Source organism: Eupeodes corollae, chromosome 1 (genome assembly GCF_945859685.1).
Source record: "Eupeodes corollae chromosome 1, idEupCoro1.1, whole genome shotgun sequence".
Classification (NCBI taxonomy): Eukaryota; Metazoa; Arthropoda; class Insecta; order Diptera; family Syrphidae; genus Eupeodes; species Eupeodes corollae.
This window is the reverse complement of record NC_079147.1, coordinates 108,374,935-108,397,002: the sequence shown is the minus strand read 5'-3', so window position 1 is coordinate 108,397,002 and position 22,068 is coordinate 108,374,935. Positions and strand designations below refer to the sequence as shown.

General features: G+C 32.4%; 2 protein-coding genes across 8 annotated transcripts in view; both read left to right on the top strand.

Moving 5' to 3' along the window:
* The first annotated feature begins 8 nt into the window (after positions 1 to 8).
* Positions 9 to 681, top strand: LOC129943042 (uncharacterized). The gene is made up of 2 exons (XM_056052255.1): positions 9 to 273; positions 347 to 681. Exons 1-2 carry the CDS (start codon positions 135 to 137, stop codon positions 550 to 552), a joined length of 345 nt encoding a protein of 114 aa, XP_055908230.1. The 5' UTR covers positions 9 to 134; the 3' UTR covers positions 553 to 681.
* Positions 682 to 7,756: 7,075 nt separating this feature from the next.
* LOC129939236 (titin homolog) overlaps positions 7,757 to 22,068 on the top strand; it is a 46,444-nt gene continuing 32,132 nt past the window's right edge. For 4 of the 7 annotated variants that reach the window (XM_056047177.1, XM_056047176.1, XM_056047174.1 and 1 more), the window contains exons 1-2: positions 7,757 to 7,830; positions 7,911 to 8,066. In XM_056047177.1, coding sequence (XP_055903152.1) covers positions 7,788 to 7,830; positions 7,911 to 8,066 — 199 coding nt within the window. In that variant the 5' untranslated portion in view covers positions 7,757 to 7,787. Of the gene's footprint in view, positions 7,831 to 7,910; positions 8,067 to 8,272; positions 8,702 to 8,998; positions 9,234 to 20,219; positions 20,371 to 22,068 lie in introns of those variants that run through there. The other 3 variants (XM_056047180.1, XM_056047179.1, XM_056047178.1) reach the window with 3 other exon arrangements.

Here is a 22,068-nt window from a genome sequence, read left to right as displayed (position 1 = left end):
ACGACAAAATTTCCTGATAAGCAGCCTTCGCAACAAGTTTTGTCAATAATTAGATTTTCAATTTATTTTTTTATAGTTGTAAAAGCGTAACTAAATTCTTTTCAAATTCATATTCTTTCAAAAGTTATTAGAAAATGTGTGATAAATTTTGTGACCAATTCGAAACTCTTAATCCTGAAAAAGAGTATCAGAAATTTCTTAAAAGAAAACCAATCGTTAATACAGCAAAACTTTATGAAAACTTGCACGTTTCTGAACGAATGAAGTGTCCTTGTAAGTATTGACGATTGAGATCTAAACGCATTTCCTAGAAAAAAAATTCCTTAACTTAAACCTATTTTAACAGATCTATTCAAAGGATATGGAATTGAATTGGATGAAAATCCTATGTACCGAACAGTGAACTCGGAATATGGTTACTATTCACCAAATCCCTATACAATTCCAACACGGAACTATCCACTTTCTCAGAAGTTTTCCAATAATATTTCTCGATATGGAATGTATAGGAATTTTTCACTGAACACTCAAATGGATAAGAACATTTATTGAAGGAATATCGATATTTACTCGTAATGCCCTGAGTAATTCATCTGAACTTATTATTTGTTTTTTATTACTGCACCTTAATGTATACATACAAATAAATTTAGTATTGCAATAAAATGTGGGTAAAAGGAATTAATTGATTTATATCAAATGAACATTTTTTTTTCACGGGTACTGCCTCTGGTAAGTAATTCACAAATTCTCCAAGAGTAATTCTTGTCATGAAAAGTGCTTTCTGAAATCAGCCGTTCGGATTCGCCTTTAAACTGTAGGTCCCCTTCATTCTTGACAACATTACTCGCACATAGGAATGGTTGAGAGTTGTAAGTCACTAGACCCTAGTTCTTAACGGACTTTTGCGCCACCTAAGACAATCTTTTTTTTAAATATGCTTAACATAATCGTCGGTTCCGACACTCGTTTTCAATGGCACTCCTTCAATAAGCTCGATTGATAAAGCCAATTTGCTTGCAGCACAGTTTGCTGTTAATTCTATGCTGCCATTGAGCATTGACTCCTCCTGTATTTAAAAGCGTGAACGATTCTGTGTGACGAATTATCTTCGGCACTTTTTCAATTGCTAGAGTACTTAGAGACCTTGACATTATATTTCTGAAGAGATGTTCTTCAATGCTAGCAAAGCCATTGCGTAAGCTTTTCTATCTGTCCTACATTTGACGTATCTTTCCGAGTGAATGGCAAACAGCATTTGTCTACCCTGTTCCTAAAAACGGCGAATACTCCTTTCCCTATAGCTATAATCAAAATTCACTTACGTCCCTTCTCTCCAAGATCATGGACACGCTGTCCAATCAATTTTCATTTTAAGAAATATCTCCAAGCTTATTTATGACCCGCTGTATGGATTTTGACAAAAAGGTCCACTGGTAGGTTGTCAGAATATTTTTAAATCTAAAGCAGAGTCAGACAGGGCTTTATTCTGCCACCAATATTGTTTTTGTTGGTAATAAGTGTTAAAGTACTTGGATTACGTGGACGACGTTTGAATACTCTCTCATAGAATCATGGATTTCCATCAAATGACAACTAGTGTGGAAAGAAAAGCAGAAGTTGTGAGGCTGAAAATTAAATCCCGTAAAAACAAAAATGATCAGCCCCGGAACCCGACCATCCTCTCAAATAAATATTTCGTCGCAACCTATGGAAAAAATGGAGAGTATTCAATGCCTTGGAAGTATCGTCTCTATCGAAGGCGTAACCGAACAAGACGTCATCTCAATCGTCGGCAAAGTAAGAGCGACGTTCGGTATGCTGTCAAAAATTTTGAGGAATAACTAACAAGAAAACTGCAAACCTTCCTGAATAGATGTCGTCGTAACATCCTAAGGATTTTCTGGCCAAACCGTACATCAAATGAGGTCCTTCATAGAAGGACAGGCCAGGAACCTGTAGACTCTATAATACGAAGACGTAAGTGGCAATGGTAACGACTGCATTACAGGCCAATCCAGTGGAATCCGCTCAGACAAAAAGGAAGAGGAGCTGGACGACCGAGAAGCACATAGTACAGGACAGTCGAGGCGGAATCAACGTCAATAAGTAAGAGTTGGAGGGAGCTGAAACCCATCTGCTGAAACCGTTCACGATGGCGCGTAGGCGTAGTAGAGGCCCTATGCCCCTTAAGTGGTTCCCAACGGACTTAACAGGTCTGCGGACCTAAGTTAGTAATTAATATCAGTAGAAGAGATATTAACTTCGGAGGAAAATAAGATTATTGTCATTGATATTTCAAAGTTATTCACTTCCCATTGGAAGTTATTGTAATGGGTCTGATTTGTCAAATTGAAAATTTTGACATTTCTCGACGTTTCAAGGTCCCTAGAGTCGAAATAAAAGATTTTTAGAAAGATGTCTGTGCGTGCGTGTGTACGTACGTCCGTACGTCTGTACGTTTTTTTCGTCGTCCTTAGCTTAAGAACCAGAAGAGATATCGATTTCAAATAAATTTTGTTATACAGGCAGAAAGATGCAGAAAGGGCTCTCAAGAAAATTGCGTGGGTGTTTTTTTTTTACCATAGTTGTTTAAAAAAAAGGTGACCATTTTGGTTAACCCTAAATATCTTACGAACCAAAAACGCTAGAGACGTGAATTAAATTTTATATACTAAACTGTGACGTGATACCAAACAAATACATTTTTTGGAAAAATTCCATTTAACGGTTTTTTTATAAATCAAAAAAACTGAAAAAAAAAATTTGTCACCTCCAAAATTTTAAGACTAAAATATGATTTCATCTATAAAACAATTTTGTGCAATGAAAAATAATGTTTTTGACATGTGATAAAATTTAATAAATAAAATGTGATAAAAAATAAAATTCCAAAAATAAACATCACTCAAAATTGGTAAAAATTAAACTTCGATTCAAATATCTTTTCAAAAACTTGAAATTTGGGCTTCAATCTTATTTAATCTTATAAGAAATATTGTTTTCAACACTAGGACAAAGTTTAATTTACTTTTATCTTTAAAAAAAAATTGTTGTCAACATTTTGAAAAAAATCGAATTGACAGTTTTTTTTACAAAAAATAAAAACATAAAAAAAAATGTATGAAGTTGGTAAAAATTGATTTTCGACTCAAATATCCTTTCAAAAATTGTAGGTATTGGCTTCAAACTTATAATAAATATAGATAGATAGATATATTTATTTCGTGATAATTTTCTATACAAAGCCTATGACCGCACCTTTTACAATTCAGAGATTTGACAATATTATTATCTTACTTCTGAGATAGTATTTTATATTTTTAAAAGTGATTTACAAGTGTACAAATGGTTTAAAGGAAAATACGAAAAAAACCTTTATTTGAATGAAAAAAAATAGAGATAAAAAAAATAAAATTAAATAATTGTGAATATAACAATTTGAGTATCGTAATAGGTTTGGTTAACTAAATAATTTACAAATTAATAGAACAAACATGGAATGCTTTTGAACAAGATATAAGTGTAACTAAGAATTTAAATTATCAAATTAAGAGAAAAATAAGTAAATTATATATTAAATAATAAATAAATAAATAGGTAAATAAATAAATAAATAAACAAACAAATAAATAAATTATAAGTAAGCAATAAATTAATAAATAACAATTAAAAAATTATAACAATAAGTGTTAATAGACGAGTACATGTGTTAGTAATAAACAAATAAGTAAATAAATAAATAAATAAATGCATGACTAGATAAGTAAATAAACAAATTAATAAATAAATAAATAAATAATTTAATTAATAAATAAACAAACAACAAAAAACAAAATAAATAAATAAATAAGTAAAAATGAAAATAAGTAAATAAGTAAATACAATCAAATTATTGATATATAATAATTTTATTTAATAAATATAATAAATTAACATAGAACAAAAAAAAAGCATATAAGTAACAAAAATGGTAATAAATTAATAAGAAGCAGACGAAATATGTTAGAGAGAGTTTATATAAAATTAACGCAGATTATAAAGTTGATTTACGAGGGGATTCTTAGCTATCCACAGGCAGATCAGAAGTGGAATGTTGCCAAGGAAGATTCAGCATCATCTTTAAAATTTTATTTTGTGAAATTTATAATTTTTTAATATGGCTTTTCGCAGCACTACCCCACACTGGACACCCATATAATAAGATTGCTTGAAAAATCACTTTATGTAATATTATCTTTATGTCATTTGTTAGTGAAGATCTTCTGTTTATAAACGGATACAGCATTTTAATTGCAATACTGAATTTCTTTAGAGTACAACTAATATGTTGGCTAAAGGTTAGCTTCGTGTCGAGATGAACTCCTAGATACTTAACAGACTGCTCCCATGCTATTGCATTTCCATTTATTTGAAGCTGACCACTGGGAAGATAGCAAGCTTTTCTTTTTCGAGAGAAAAAAATGGCTTGCAACTTTCCGGCATTCAACTTAATTTCCCATTTGTGATAATACTTTTCCAATATTTCAATTACATTTTTAAGATTATTCTCAATATTGAGAGCAAACTCATGCGATGAAAAAATTGCCGTGTCATCAGCAAAAATAGCTGATTCACAATATGGAAGTGTTGGTAAATCAGACGTATATACATTGTACAACGATGGACCTAAAACAGAATAATTGGGGGACACCAAAATGAAAACATAAAAAGAGGCTGGGATGCGACCCACACGATAACTTCCCATTCCGTCTGTCGATTTATCTTGCTTAAAAGTTTGTCTATATGTACTCGTATCAATTTTTACCAAATTTGCGTACTATTTTTTGTAGATTTTATTTTTTTTTTTTAAAACGGACCGTTGGATTTTTATATAAAAATTACTGAATATCGAAAACAATATTTTCTGTGAAATAAAATAAGTTTCAAGCCAATATTTTTAAATTTTGAAAAGCTATTTGAGTCGAAAGTAAATTTTTACGAAGTTTTAGTATTGGTTTTTTTTTAACTGTCAATTAGATTTTTGTCAAAATTTGACCTAATGTTGAAAACAATATTTCTTAAAAGAAAAAATAGTAAGAAGCTATTATCTCAAAGTTTTTAAAAGATACTTGAGTCGAAAATCAATTTTTACCAATTTTTATACATTTGTTTTAGGTTTTTATTTTTTGTAAAAAAACTGTCAATTCAATTTTTTTCAAACTTTAACTGAATGTTAAGAACAAGATTTTTTGAAAGATAAAAGTAAATTAAAGCCAACATCTCAAAGTGTTGAAAAGATATTTGAGTCAAAAATCAATTTTTACCAACTTTTATAAATTTTTTGTTTAGGTTTTTATTTTTTGTAAGAAAACTGTCAATTCGATTTTTCTCAAAATTTTATCAGATGTCAAAAACATTGTTCGTCGTTGCACAAAACTGTTTTAGAGATGAAATCATATTTCAGTCGTAAAATTTTGGAGGCTACAAATTTTTTTTTTAGTTTTTTTGATTTATAAAAAAAACCGTTATATTGATTTTTTTCAAAAAATATACCTGTTTTGTATCACGTTACAATTTATTATATAAAATTTAATTCAAGTCTCTAGCGCTTTTGGTTCGTAAGATATTTAGGGTTAACCAAAATTTTCACCTTTTTTTCAAACTGCTTTGGTAAAAAAACCACCCACGCAATTTTCCTGAGAGCCCTTTCTGCATCTTTCTGTCTTATTATCTGTATAACAAAATTTATTTGAAGTCGATATCTCTTCTGGTTCTTGAGCTATGGACGACGAAAAAAACGTCGCGAACGTACGGACGTACAAACGTACGTACACACGCACGCACAGACATCTTTCTAAAAATCTTTTATTTCGACTCTAGGGACCTTGAAACGTCGAGAAATGTCAAAATTTTCAATTTGACAAATCGGACCCATTACAATAACTTCCTATGGGAAGTTAAAAATATCAACTGCATAAAACCAAAAAATATAACGGAAAAAAACTTATTGACAGATATTTAAAAGCGAGAGTGGTTAACTCTTTCCTGTATGTTAAGCTTATATCTAATTATATATGAAAATAAAGGTTGTGAACTAAGCTACTTATTGGTGCAAAAAAAAATAAATGTCATCATTGAATTTTAAAAGATATTATTGTACAAAAGTTTGCCTTAAAAATGCTGTTATTCAAAGGTTTGATTAAAAAAACCTCAAAATATATAAATCATAGAAATGTGATTTTAGTTTCATTTAAAAGATATTTTTGACACCTTTTTGATTTTCCTAGCTTTTCTATATCCAAAGATATTAGCATTTATGTCGAATAAGTGCTGATTTTTAATGGTTGGACATTTCGAACTTCAATCTCAAATATCTCGGATCTCCCATGAGTTATCGACAAAATATTTTTGCAGATATATCCGGCTTAGAACAACCTTTAATTTGATACCAAATTCATTGGTGTACACTCCGGGCCGGATGTCCCTTATAAAATGAGCAATCCCCTTTGGTAAAAATTGATACGAGTAAATATAGACAAACTTTTAAGCAAGACAAATCGACAGACGGGATGGGAAGTTATCAGTGTGGGTCGCATCCCAGCCTCTTTTTACATATCTAGTTTGCTAAAATTTTCATTCTACTTCTTACTGCGAAACTTTTGTATTTCCTCAGTTATCTTTTTATTGTAAAGTTTAACTTGAATACGATATGAAGGAAGTCGATTGCCATTGTCTCTTAAAAGAATTTCTAATACGAACATATTCAAAAATGTATTTGGGCATCTTTAAAACAAAAGGTTTTCTTGTTTTCTTGGGAGAAAATGGTTCTATTGTTTCTAAAATAGTATTAAAATAAGCATTGATCTGTGTGTATATATCTTATTTTGAACATATGCTATTCAAATCAATAGGCATTGTTCTAAGTATGGACTTTATTTCTTTTTTATATTGTTTCCAATTTGCATTTTTAACATCCAGATAACAGATTTGACTAACTTCCGGTGTTTGAGTCATTTTTAAACAGCCGGGTTCATGATCAGAATTTAAGTTGTGTTAAAAAAGATGGAATAATTGTGATGAATAGGTCAAGGACGGAAGGACTACCTCTAGACTCTGACGGAAAGTACCTAGGACTAAACGGAAACAAAATTGAAAACGGAAACAAATTAGACACTACATAACATATCAAATAACACATTAACTTACGAATTTGCACGATTACAGCCCCAATTTTTGTGACGGCAGTTTAAATCACCACCCACAACCTAATTTTTGTTTTTTATTAATAGTTTTCTTAGGTCACTTTTAAAATTCATTCTTTTTTCTTCGCAAGAATTTTTGCCTGGGAAGTATACGCAAAATCTAAATTCGTCAAATTTACTTAATCTTACCCTCCTATATTTGTTTATTACAAAATTCGTTTTACTCGTTAATATTTCTTAAGCTAAAATTTTCATTTAAACATTATTTTCTGTTAAAATTGTCAAATAAATGAAATATGTCTGTCTTCTATTATTTTCATTAATTTACAATTGTATTTATTGTTTGTTGTTGTCTTTCATTTAAAAGATAAAGAAACCTTAAATTAACATAATAGTAGTAACTTTAATTTATTCTTCAACAATGAGGTAAGAACGCACATTGAGGTCAAAACTCTTTGTCTTTATCAGTGTCAGTTGCTTTTAAACCACCAACGTGTTTACTTTACTTGCAGTGAAACTAAAAACCTACTCAATCTTTTACTTGAAGAAATTTATGGAGGCAGATCATTAGTTTTGTCTACAAACCGTCGCGTTAGGAAGAAAATGCATCCAAAATTATATGAAAAACGTCTTTTAGAAAGGCTAAGTATGAAATCAAAACTAAATAATAATTTATAAATATTGATAAGAACCTTTATTTCCTCAAAACAATAAAAAAAACTATAGGTCCCAAAGTTTTAAACGACATTTGTGAGGTCCTTAACTTTGAAATTCGACTCATAAGTAAATATCTGGAACGTGTACTCATAACCCGGGACAAGAACCGCACCTACCGAACAATACTTTGTGGGTTTCTTGACATTTTGGTATCTTCGAAATTCGGTAAGTTCGAACAATACATTTTTCATCAACAAAGCAACCACGCATGTCAGTAAGCTGTCAAAAGAAATGTCAAATACTATCTTATCCTGTTCAATAACAAATCACATAAATACGTTTTATTCCAATAAGGAAATGCATAAGTACGCGTTTATTATATCCGCGTATGGGTATTGCAACAACAACAACAATTTCATTGAAGACTGTCTTTTGTCATTGCTATGTCCCATCATTCGTGTATTGGCTCGTTCTTTTCTTCAAGTCTTCAATTTCTCAGTGAACTTCTAGACTTCCATTCGCTTACACCACACTGTACACTACTCGTCCCGTTTATCATAATCTTTCTGGTTTTTTCTTTTATCCCTTTTGTCAATCAATCCTTTTTTGTGTGTAAGAAGAGAAAAGTTTTTGAAATAAAAGAGTTTTTGGTTATTCATAAATTCAACTTGTATTCTTGTTCTTTTCGAAAACGAGAGGTTTTGAATATTCGGTGCGATGGCGATGGTTTGAATAATTTATGTTATGTTAATTTTCTTTACGGTCTTCCCTGAAAAGTTATGTGTGAAAAATTTGCATTGTTCACATTGTTCGAAATATCGATCGAAAAGTTAAAAAGGAAAATTTATATCAATACCAGAGTGAGAGAGTGTTGTACTTGTGAAAAATTAAAATAAAAATAATAAATTAAAATTATTAAAATTTATGTAATGCAAAATTTATTACCGTGATTTGGTGTCTCAGTGATTATTTTCTGTCAAGGCACGGGTCATACAAATTATTGTTTCATATTTGTTAGAGAGAAAAAATTGATTAACGAGTTCTTGAGTTTTTGTTTTTTTTTTTTTTTGTTTTGTCATTCTTTGTTTTTTTGTTATCTCCTTAAAAGTGGGTCAAGTTGATTTAGAAAAGACTTAAACAATTTTTTTTTTTTTTAGTTTGTCAACAATTCTGTGAAAATCTCCCTTTAACGAAACAATAAACTGCCTTCAGCTGAAGATATACCTAAATATCATCGTAATCATATGTAACTCAAGTATTGGATAATTTTATAACACTTTATCCGCCTTATAAAAGGATATAAAATAAGTATCGATGCAAGCTTAATAAGGATCTCTCATATTTTGTCGAATTGAGCAAAAACGGGTGAAGACTAGAAATTTTCGAAAATGGGTGATTACGATTTTTGAATTCTTATAAAATTTCGATGGTGTTGTTTTGGTGTTTTTTAGTAATTGTATATATGTATTTCTTTTGCACCTTTTTTTCCTCCAGTACTTCCTCTGTCTACCTATGTATATCTATGATGACCTTTATCTTAATTAGTATATTCGGTGTGTTTGGAATGTATCTATGTTTTTTGGTATCTTTCTCACTGTTGCATGGTGGTGTATATGTTTTGATATTCTAAAACTAATAACGTTTTTTTTTCATGGCCATAAACTTCTCTCTACACCAAACTTATTTAACTTTTGAATGATGAATGTTTAGGGTAGGTAGGTTAGGTACTTATATTTTTGTGTGTATTTTTAGTTCAACAGGTTGAAAAGGAGACATCCTTAATTTTTTTTTTTAATTTTATTTTTCTTGTAGGCAACTTTGATGACTTTCTATTTGTGAGCATGTAGGTGTATATTAAGATAAAAAGTCGTTTTTATTTTTGGAATAAAGAGCATTTATAATAGGTACCTACTTACTAGAAGTACGCGTGTTTGTATATACGTTTCTTCGTCGACCTTTAACCTTTAAGTGAAACATTAGAAGTCGTCTTCAAAAAGCTGATGTTTGTAGCTAGGGTGATGTTTATTTTTTTGGTTATGTACCTAAGTTTAGTATATAAATACATATTTAATCATCATTATTATATTTGAATTGTTGTCAATTTTCGGGAATAATAAATACAAAAGTGCCGACTATTATTGCTTTGAAATTCTCGTTCATGCATATACAGTCGACTCCCTCTTAGTCGAACTTCTACGGGACGTCATAATAAGTTTGTGTAATTTACTTACTTACTTACGGTGGCGTTATAGTACGGGGTGGACCTGGACCTCAACCAACATGCATCTCCATCCAGCTCGGTCCCCTGCTAGTTGTTGTCAGTTTCGCACACCAAAATGACAGACTCCATACTTCGTCGTCCCTCGGGATAGAATTCGAGGACCTTCCGGGCTAGAGCGTTCATGTCCATTCGCTCTACATCACCCAGACTTTTAAGTCATTAGACTTTATTCAAATCACCCGAAGAATTTTTCTCTCGAAGCATCATAAGACGCTGTTATCTTTTTTTTACAAAGTTGAAGCCGCAGTACCATAAATGAGAACCGGGATGATGAGTATCTTGTAAATAATGGTGGACCACTTAAAGCTAACGTTTGAGAAATCCAATGCAAAGCAAAATTAAGATGGGTGCATTTCGAAGTTCAAATGTGTCAACACCTCTTTTTTTAAAAGTTGGCTTTCGAAGTGAATATTGAAATGGTATTTACGAAATGAGTCATTTCAAAAACATTTAAGTCGAACGTTCGATTGCCTTCGAAGTCCAAAGAAGCAGCGATTTGCAAGAGTTATGCTTCGTTTGATTTCAGCGCTGGTGTCGTTGTTTGAATTTATAGCGATGGCTAGGTAGACAAGGTCCATAACTACCTCAATGTTATAGCTTTCCATAGTGACGTTTTTAGAGGAAGTTTTTAAAAAATTCGAGTTAAAGAGATTTATAATTATGATTTGTTTTTATTAAATATTATAAGAAAGATAAATATCACTCCAATTGTTGCAAGCATAGATTCTTTTGGGATAATTTTCGACCACTTTCTGACACATATCGGTTGATATAACATGACGAATTTTGGTTTTTAAGTGCTCAAGACTTAAAGGTTTATCTGCTGTCTTACGAGTAGCTCACAAAAAAAGTCCAGTGATTTCAAGTCGCATGATCTTGGTGGCCAGTTAATATCGCCTCGACGAGAAATTACGCAGCCAGGAAATATCTTTTGCAATAAAGCCATATTCGCGCGAGTTGCGTTGCATGTGGCACCGTCTTATTCAAATTACTTATTCTATTCCATTTCTTCAATAGCAGGCAAACAACAGTCGATTATCATATGACCATAACGTTCGGAACTGACGGTGACAGTTGCTCCATCGTCGTTTTCGAAGATGTAAGGTCCAATCACATATCTGGACTAAAGAGCCCACCAAACAGTGACTCTTTGTGGATGTAATGGCCTCACTTCAATAATATGAGGATTTTCAGAACCCGAAATATGACAATTTTGTTCCATAAATCGACAACCGCCTATGGCTCAAGCACCCATTCGACGTATCTTCGACGTTGTGAATGGTCACCTGGCTTTAGTTGTTGTGTCAGCTGGTCTTTATATGGTTGAAGGTTCAGATTCAAATGCAAAACCCGCCATAATGTGCCGTAAGACAGCCCTAATTTCTGGAACGACGGGGAATCTACACATTGGGGTCTTCGGCAACACTTTCACTTACAGCAGCTATATTTCCAGTGGTACTATCGAAACGATGATTCACATGCCTTAACAAATTTGTAACCAATCCAGTCTCTCTAAATTTCCTCACAATTTTACCAAAAAATTGTATAGTTGGACAATTATGTAAACCATAATCTCCTCTTAAAGCACGATATTTTTCTGTAGCAGAATCACCATTTTTGTAGAAGGCTTAAAAAATTCAACAAAATTATTCAAACAAAATTAGGAATTTTTGATTGATAAAACGTAAAATGGTTTTAAAATGACTACATATTTTAAAAAGGCTGTTTTGATCCTCATCGGGCTCATCTTCTATCAATTCAATTGCTCTTTGCAATATTTCAATTGCATTTGCGATGTTTCCAAAATTATTTGTCTGTACAGCATTTTACCATAATCGATTTCAGCAATATCACTCAAATTAATACCGGCAATACTGTCTTCATTTTCCCAAGGCTCGTTCAATTTGTCAATGAGTTACATCCTGTAACCACGCCTTTGAAACCTGGTATACACAGGCTTATAGTGTTATCTCATACTCCTCTTTCTTGGTTTCCTAAACACTTAAGATCTTGGTTAGTGTACGGCATAATAACCTTTTTAAATTTTGTTTATCGGTTGAACTATTTAAGTCATTTAAGTCAGGTAATACTTAAGTTTTATAAACTTTAATTTATCCTTGACTTGTGTTGCGCTTTGGTCGTCCAAACTTAACATTGAGCCTTAACAGCCATCTAGTAAAAACAATCCGCTCTCATCCAAGAACGTTATTTGGCTACAGAATCGACTGGCAAAGATTGTATTTTATTAAAACAGCGATGAATAAAAGCTTGAACTTTTCTGAAACCTGTCATGTTCGACCCCACAAGGCATGTTTAATGCCCCATTGGGATATCACATGAATCTTCAGGCTTTCTTTTAAACTCAATGAAACCAGTTTTAATCCCCTACGAAACGTGAAAGACTGATTATGTTAATATGATTGAAATCGTTTAGATCGTTATAGAAGAATTCTTCTGAGTAAGTGTTGCGTTTTTGAGCTAGAGCAGAGCATGTCCTGAGGTGGTGAATAACTGTTTCCTTTTCTTCCTCATCGTTACATCCAACCGCTTGAAGTGCTTTTCTTTTAAATGTGCCCGGTTATGACACTGATTATCGAGCTTATATGAGATGTGCTTACAGATAGCAAGCACCTTGAGCACTGCAAATCTTGTGTAGGCCAAACGTATTTTATGTGATCTTACACGTGGTGATGTAATTCCGCCAGATGTTTGGCGTCTTTATATTATGGTAGAATAGGTTGCACTGTACCATTTCTTTCAAGTTTCAATAACCTGGAATGTCTCTATGGGCCACACTCATCGAAGGTGAATATCATACTGTTCTGCCATCTCCATTAGAAATGATCGACTGTTTGCATTAGCAGAACAATTGAAATTGATTCTTAATATTAAGAATTACGAGTGGCCAATGCTGTTGTAAGGCCACTGCGATGAAGTTTTGAGGTGAATAGCAGAGCTTGTAGTTATTTATGTTATAATTTTAAACGTGTCGGCAAACATTTGTAAAAAAAACCGTTTCATCGACATTAAAAATTTCGTTCAACTCCCTTCTCAATTTTACAATTAAACGAATCTTCGTGGCAATATCTAATATATTAAATTTTCTTCTGGCCATAATTTATCTAAAAGTTGGCATCAATCGTAAAAATTAAGAGCTTCCCTCACATGAAGAATGCATTACCAAATCAAATCAACCAAACTATTAATGAAGTTCTTTTAAAGTTAGCTTTTTGTAAAATTTAAATTTAATAACTTTCTGTTGACGTTTGAATATACAAAAAAAATCGACATAGCGGGATTGAACATAAAGAAATTCGAGTTACGGTGAATTTCGACTTAGAGTTAGTTCAACTTGAGGTGATGGTTTCTGTATGAAAAATTTAAGGGAAATTCAAAAATATGGCGAAAAGGTTCGAGTTAAAGAAAAATTTAACTTAGAGGGAGTCGACTGTATACAAAATTTCTTACTTAAAGGTCAAACAAATAATACCTGCACCGCATAGGTTTCAATTTCAATTGAAGAAGCAATCTTTTTTTAGTTTGTCCTCAAATATCATTAAGAAGTTCTTCATCTTTCTTTTCATGTCCTTTTTTTGCCTTCGAAATAGATGTCCCTTAGGTTTAATTCAGAAGACTTAATATATAGGGAGAAGATTGAGTCTTATGGTCAAGTTGCTTTTCTGGTTTCACATGCTGAAAGATTATATGGTTCGTTATATTTTTTATTGAAAGGTTGTTCACTTGCGTTCCAAAGTGGTTTAGGGATTTGGTTTTTTCTTTTATATTCTTATCGAAAAAGATTTATTGACTTTCGTTTGTTGATGTTTCTTATGGATATGTACTTTGTACATGTATTGAAAACGTTTTATTTAAGTACTTTAAGTACAGTCCAAAGTACTTTTATTTTTTAGATTTTAAAGATACACACATATGTATGCAGTATGTTCGCGTATACATATATATTTGTTTGATTAAGAACTTTATGTTTTTGAATTATGAAATAATCAAAAAATATTTAAATCCAAGATCAATGCCTGGAAACATGTAGATAATAAATGAATAAATTAAGTGACGCAACAGTCCTAGGGCCTATTTGCGATTCATGTCAAGGATGGTCCCCACAGTTTATGTGCCGAATACCGAACGGTTTATTTAAGAAAGCGCTTTTTATGACAAGAATTACTCTTGGACGATTTGTCAGTTCCTTGCAAGAGGAAAAAAAACGTAAGGTGGAACAGGCAGGGATTGAATCCAAGAACGCTTTTGTGACAGTCCCAAGGCCATTTTTGGTTATTCATTATTATAAATTCATTATGAAAACTATCCTAAGGCTAGACAAATATTCTTAAACTAGCCTAATTAAGCATAATTTACTGGCCGCATACCGACACTTTAAGTTAAACTTTAATTCTTAATACTAATGTCTTAATACTTTGTCTATTTAATTTTATCAATTTTTTATTAATTTAAAAAATTTAAAAAATAATTTAAATATTTTTTTAATGAACTTAAATACTACTAAAAATAAGGTCCTTAAAATCGAAAAACTACCTCTTCTCCCTAAGATCTACTTAAAACCCCATCCCGACTAACCAATATCAAGTGCTGATTGAAGCCACCAAAACTGGTTCTCCTGCTTCGCACTATCAATCCGGTCCCACTCGGACACAGCCCTACTGAACCGAAGTAGTTCTGTCCGTCTTGTGACATGACGTCCCTATTTTAAAGTAGTCGCCTACCCACGTTTCTTCATCTGACTTTATAGATTAGCGGAACAAAGACGAATTACTAGTCTTAGGAAATTTCAATCTTCCAAACTTGATCTGGACTAAACAGACGCATGAGAACTATCTATCTCCTATTAACATGTCCTCTACCAACGAATTCTTGACAATTGACGGTCTTTCCTCATGTGGACTCAGCCAATTAAATGGATTGCTAACAACTTCAACAAAATATTGTACCTTATATATTATATTTGTCTCGGACACACTCAATGCTGATATTGCTGCAAATTCAACCAATAAACTACTTGTCAAAGAAGACCGCCATCACCAAGCATAGACGTATCTTTTAATTTAAATATATGTAATGTTCCAATTGTTCCAAGGAAAATCTTGAATTTCACTTTAAAAAATGCAGACTTAATGAACTTTTAACCCTGTTATGTAATGTTAACTGGAATCACTTAATTGAGAACTGTCACATTTATGCTATGTGCTCTTAATTCTACTGTTAATGACTTGGTAATATACAATGAGCTAATAAATATGTTTATTGACTATAAAGATATTCTCTATAATGACTTCTTTTTAAATACTGAAACCGACATAAAAAACAACCCAAAAAACTTTTGGAGCTATGTTAATAGTAAGAGAAATACTGCCGGGTATCCAAACTGCACGTTTTTCAACACCGAACTTAGCCATAACTCTGAAAAAATTTCAATATGTTTGCAAATTTTTCAAAGACGCTTTCGAAGTAGCGAAATCCTTTCAAACGCCTGAGTTATTGGCCCTCTCTCTAAATTTCCCTCATTTGAATTCAATTAGTCTTTGGATCTTTGAAGATGAAATCGTTCGCAAAGCTTAAGAACTTGACGTTTGTCATAGCACTGATCCAGATGGTGTACCTTCTTATGTTTTAAAAAAATGCACATCCTATTTATCCTACCCTCTTCATATTTTAATTTTAAATGAATCGCTCAAATCTTCAAGTTTCCTGAAATTTGGAAGAGTTCGTACATAACACCGATAAATAAAAAGGTTAGTAAAAATGAAATAAAAAATGATCGTCCTATTGCAAAACTGTCCATCATCCCTAAGTTATTTGATTCCATTGTTTGTAAAGTCATATCGTTTAATTGTAAGTCTTTCATTTCAGTTCTTTTTGTTTCGATTCGTTTGTAAAACGGAAACAAGTTGACTGTGTCTTTACATACTTCTGTAAGGCCTTTGATAAATTGTGCCATAAAACGTTAACTTCCAAACTTGAGTCCCAAGGCTTTAACTATAAATTTGTTAGTTGGGTTTCGTCAAAGATCATACAGCGTAGTTTTTAGGAATGTGCAGTCATCATATTTTTATACCAACTGTGGCGTACCAAAAGGTAGCCACTTAGGACCTTTACCGTTTATTTTGTTCGTTAACGACTTACCTTCTATTATAAAACACTCATCTGTTTTAATTTACGCTTATGACATTAAAATTTTCAAACGTATTGATTCACTTAACGACTGTTTACTCCTACAAGATGATCTAAATAGTTTTCGAGAATGGTTTTTTTATAAATAAGCTTTTTACTAAAGATAGACAAATATAAATCAATGTGTTTTACAAGCAAACAAAATGTTTTGACTTTCAATAATTATCAATTAGACTCTTCTTATTTGACTAAACGTAGTACCCGTAGCGTGATGGTTAGTGCGTTGGACTGTCATGCGAGGGGGAACAATTAAACTTTATTTATAGCCGTTCAAGTATTAGAAGACAAGTTGCTTTACGTCCTATATCAAGCAGATCGAACTATATGATAAAAACAGTCCCCTCAACCAATTGATTTCAGCTTACAACAAGTATGACTTCAGTTAAGCGTTTTTTGCAAATTGCTCAAAGCATTGTAAGTCTATAAATCTAAGAATAAATGGAATATTAGTCTTCAGTTCTAACGTTAGTTTGTATAACGAATTCAATAAATCAAATCAAATTACCTTCATTCTGGAGTCAAGCCGTCTGCCGTAAAATAGCCGTGTAGTCAGAGCGAAGGCTCCTCTGTCGCTGGTCAGAGCAGCCTTACTGATCTAATCAGATACCTTTCAATGCACTTACCATCACGCCACTGGAATTGCAGGAACAGATTCAGAATTATTTATTCTGTCGTTTTCTATCAATAGATTTGGTTACATTTGTAGTTGGAAGCCAATCAATAATTTCCGTTTTTTTTTAATTTTGATACGTAAAATGGAAGTTATAATTTTTGAGCGAATAAAGAAGGATGATGATTTTTTTGTTACGAGTTTTTCAATTTGAACATGAAAATTTATTTTAAAAAAAACGCAAACCATTTGAAATGTTTCAAATCTGTTGCAGGCTATTATGGCAAGCGGGTATGCGTCCGTCAACAATCACATTCCTAAGTGTTTTCACTGTTGTCGTTGTGGTGCTTTTTTTAGGGCACATGGACATTTTTACGTGTTTAACAAACGTTCATATTATTATTGTTGAAAAGGTTAGATAAGCCGTTTAGCCAGAAATGCTTATTAATTTGTTTTTAAACCAAGAAGTTGGTGTTAACCCTCTTAAAGTTGATATTAAATCCAAGTGAAAGAGGAATGTTTTGTACACTGCAGAATCATTATGCAGTTTAATGTTAAGGGTTATGTTGTGTTTTAACTTAGCCTTTAAAAAACAAAGGTTTTGGATGTCTTTAGCGGTTTTAGGACAGTGAAAAACCTGATATGCTAGAGATTCGAATGTAGGGCACCTTAATCCTTGAATAATGAATTGTTTTTTTTTGTGCATCAAAACAAAAACGTAATTTTGTCGACCAGTGTAATTATATGTTAAAATTTTGTAACTAACAGTAATGGCACCATTAATATTAATTTAATATTAAACTATGGGCAACTTGGCCACGTGACTTGTGTGACAAAAATGTACGTCAATTAATTTAAAAAACCCTGGAAAAAAATGTAAAACATTAAAATACGTTCTCCAAACGATTTATGTACATTCATAATCGATAACAATGACTTCAACTTTTTTCTTTTCAATTATTAACCTAATTTCCTATGTTGCAAACGTATCTTTGAAAAGAATTAATTTCTTGAGTTAACCTTACCCCCTCGAAGCATCATATGTTGCTCTAATATAAAATAACAATTTGGACTCCTGTCAACGGAAATTGGATTTTTATGTCAGTTTCATTTTCCATATAGTTCCTTTATTGAACATAAATAACTTGCGATTACCTAACCTTAAAAACCATTTTAATAAGTTGAAAAAATCAAAAAATAAATTGGATGGCGCAACAGTTTTTTGAGAATTAGGGCCTAGTGACTTAAAGCTCTCAATTATTTCTGTCCGCGAGTACTGTTGTCAGGGATGAATGCAAAAACTAGAAAGAATATATTTATAAGAGTATAAAATATCATTTTAAAAATGTATACTAAAGGTTTTTAAAACCATTATACTAAAATAACTAAAGGTTTCTAAAAGAATTGTGATCTCAAAAATAACATATACCTGTCATAAAATAATATAGCAATGACATGTATAGGTTAAAATTCTTCCTTGTTTTTCAAAATTATGTTTCCCAAATTAACTGTAAAATATTCCTTGGAACTTTTCTTGTGAAATCGAATTTTATGAAAAAAGTGTAGCTAAAATGTACAAATGGATTGCTGCAGGAACTTATACTTAGGTTGGCGCTACAGTTTTGTGTGAGCTAAGGCTACAACAAACAAACTTCTCCATTTAGCTCGGTGGACAGCTACTGTTGCGCACTCCAAGTTGGATAAGGTAACTTACCACTTTTGAAAGCCATCTGATCCTGTTTCTTTGTGAGACTTCAGCTTAGATATGGCAATCTTTACTTCGTCTAGGTCGGGAAGACTATAACAGCGCAATTCGGTTCTTTGTCGCCGTTATACAATCTGCAGAAGTTGTCTTTCTATATTCTCAGCATCGACTGCGGTTCCACTATGATGTTTCCATTTTCGTCCTTGCAGCTTTTTGGTTCGAGGTTTGTGTACTTTGGAATTCCGGTTCACCTATTTATAAAACTTTCGAACTTCATTTCTGCTTTTGAACTTCTCAACATCTTTGACCGCACGCTTCTCATGCTCTCTCTTTTCCCCTCTAAGAATTCATTGTTCTTCTTAAATCTTCTGCTCATAGAGTTCGCGAGCAGCTCTCGTCTTTCTATGCTGCATTTGCTGCCGACATTCCTCATCAAACCAGGGATTTTCTCTGATTGCAACTTGGCAGTGGTGCCACTGGCTCTTGGTAAATTGTGTTGGCTGCAAAGAACTTTAAAGAGGTTACTTGTGACTTGGTTAAAGTCACAACATCGTCAAGTATCGAGTCGATGTTAGCTTCTTAAACGTGCCTATCGTCGATCGCATTATGGTGAGTCTGGTAGAATGATCTGAAGAACTCAAGTCTGGCTCCAATTACAAAGAAGCATCCAATTAAGCGTTGTTGGTTTTCTCGGTAGTATTCACAACATCAAATATCGCAGTTTGGCATCCTCTTTTTGTCCGCTCCATCCCATAGATTTTTCTTTACGTGAGCTGGAAGTCAACCTGATGCACGACCTTTAACCTGGAGGGCCTGCAGGAAATAATACTTGACATTATAGACCTGTCCCAACAGATATTTAAGTTCTAAATACTTCACATATTGATTAAAAGCCCATACAAATCCCAACAAAAAATTATAACGCTTTTTATGAAATGTTTTTTTTTTATGAAGTGTTTATAGCTTATAACTTCTGAATTATAATAGTTAAGGTTGTCTAGCTTAAAGCTTAAAGTCTGTTCTGAATTTAAGCGCTTAATTTATAAATTTAAACTAAACCCAACATTCTTTTGTCTTGTACAATATTCATTCTTATGCCAATTAATTGTTTCTTAAATTAAAGTGAAGCTAAGACACCTTCCATTCTGTACTCATCCCGAGACCTTGAAATTTTAATATATTTATAACTTTTTTCAATCAATTTGTGAATTATGTAAAGACGTAAGAGTATGTGAGAATTAGCGGATATTGTGCTAGTTTTACAAGAACAGTTTATTTTATTGATTTTAATGCTCATTTTTAAAACTTGAAAAACATAAATTATCCAATCATTTTATTGGTGTTCGCAAAAGTTTAACACCGATTTCCCTTAAAAAAATTTGGCACATTATTATTTTGTTCTTATCATTCTAATAAGAAAATATTTAGGCCTTTATCAAATTGAAATAATAACATTTAGATTATAAATACAAACATTTTTGTAATCGATGAAAAAATAAAAAAACAAAACTTTGTCTCGTCAAAGTTTTTCATGTAAATATGGTGCCAATAATAAAGCCAACAGTGTCTTCGAAATAATTATAAGAATTAGAAAAATTAGAAAATAAAATATTTGAAAATGATTTTGAGAAAAATACAGAAATATATTGATTTGCTATGAGCCATCTATTTAATTCGATAAAGAACTTAGCTGGTAGCTACGTTCAAAAGGACTCGCATGAAACTTCAGGTAATTTTATTTTTCTACAGATACTTATAGCACAATTTCTTCTTTATAAATATATTAAACAAATACTAAAATTTTTAATGATTAATATTTCACTGCTTGCTTATGCATGTGCTTGTTAAATTTTAAGATATTTTTTAAATTTAAAGTCTTCTTAAAGAATTTGTATATTTTTAAAACAAGGTTTTATAACATTTCGAATACATCAGTTCATCATGAATAACTATATTAAATAAATGACATTAAATAAAACGAGATTAAAAATTATTTGCAGTTCCGAACTTTCGCGTATTCATACAGTATTCATTTTGTCATCATCTGATACTTACTTATTTTCTTAAGTCCTCAGACCTGTTAAATCCGCTGGATACCCCTTAAAGGGCATAGGGCCTCTATGCGATGGCCTGCAATGCAGTCGTTACCTTTTTGAAGCGTCCAATTCATTGCCACTTACGCCTTCGTACTATAGAGTCTATAGGTTCCTGGCCTGTCCTTCAATGAAGTACCTCATTTGATATACGGTCTGGCCAGAAAATCATTAGAATGTTAAGAAGACACCTATTCACGAAGGTTTGCATCTTTCTTGTAATGGCTGAATTAACATTTCAAGTGCTGCACCCAAAAAGAAGCACAGATTCGACATTTATGCGAAACAGTCGTAACTTTGTTCTTAAGCTGATAGCGTTATTCCTCCAAATTTTCGACAACATATCGAACGGCGCTTTTGCTTTGCCGATGTGGCAAATGATGTGTTGCTAAGTTCCGCCTTCGATGGAGACGATAGTTCTAAGGTATTGAAAGCTCTCCACTTTTTCCATAGGTTGCGAAGAAATATTTATTTAAGAGGATGGTCGGGTTCCGAGGCTGATCGTTTTTCCGGAATTAATTTTCAGCCTCACAACTTCTGCTTCTCTTTCCACACTTGTTGTCATTCGATGGAGATCCATGATCCTATGAAAGAGTAAGCAAATATCGTTCGCGTAATCCAAGTGATTTTCAAAGTCCATTAGATCCCTCCGCTACCTGAAAAAGCTGCGAGAAGAACATTGCTTACCACCATCGAAACAATATTGGCGACAGAATAAAGCCCTGTCTGACTCCGCTAAGGATTTCAAAATCATCTGACAACCTACCATCTGATAGGTGAAAGGAATTAATTGCTTAATTCCCTGGTCGACAAGATTGTGTTTCTGACATTCGAATTGCACTTTTTTCCAATTGGCTGTGATAGCTATATTTCAAATACGACTACAAAATTAGACTATCTCTTAAGGCTTTTCAGAAAAAAAATATATATTAGTTATAAGGCTTTTTGCTGCCCATCATCCTCACACATTATTGCGGGCGATTTTAATGTACAAAATTCTTCTTGGGATTTGCTTTTCTGGCCAGACAAGACCCGAAGGAAGTTATGTTTAAGTCTTTGCTGAGTTAAATCAATTAACTCAGCTGATTGACGAACCAACTCAAATACCTGGCGTTGCAGGTCAATCTTCTAACGCCCTAGACTTTTTTCTTACCTTTGACCCTAATAAATACACAAAGAGTGTATAGCAGCCTCAAGGCTAATCAGACCATTGTATTTTATCTGCTAATCTCATGCCAAAAATCCCAGCTAAAGTAAGAACCCCTAAGAGAATCGTTTGACAATATGAGAGAGCCAACTGGGATGGTTTCAACGACTTCTTAAGGAACTTTAAC

Excerpts from the sequence above, each read along its gene's own strand:
- LOC129943042 (XM_056052255.1), top strand. The coding sequence starts at position 135 with ATGTGTGATAAATTTTGTGACCAATTCGAAACTCTTAATCCTGAAAAA. Across the intron at positions 274-346 it reads TGAACGAATGAAGTGTCCTT|ATCTATTCAAAGGATATGGA; the intron begins GTAAGTATTGAC and ends CTATTTTAACAG.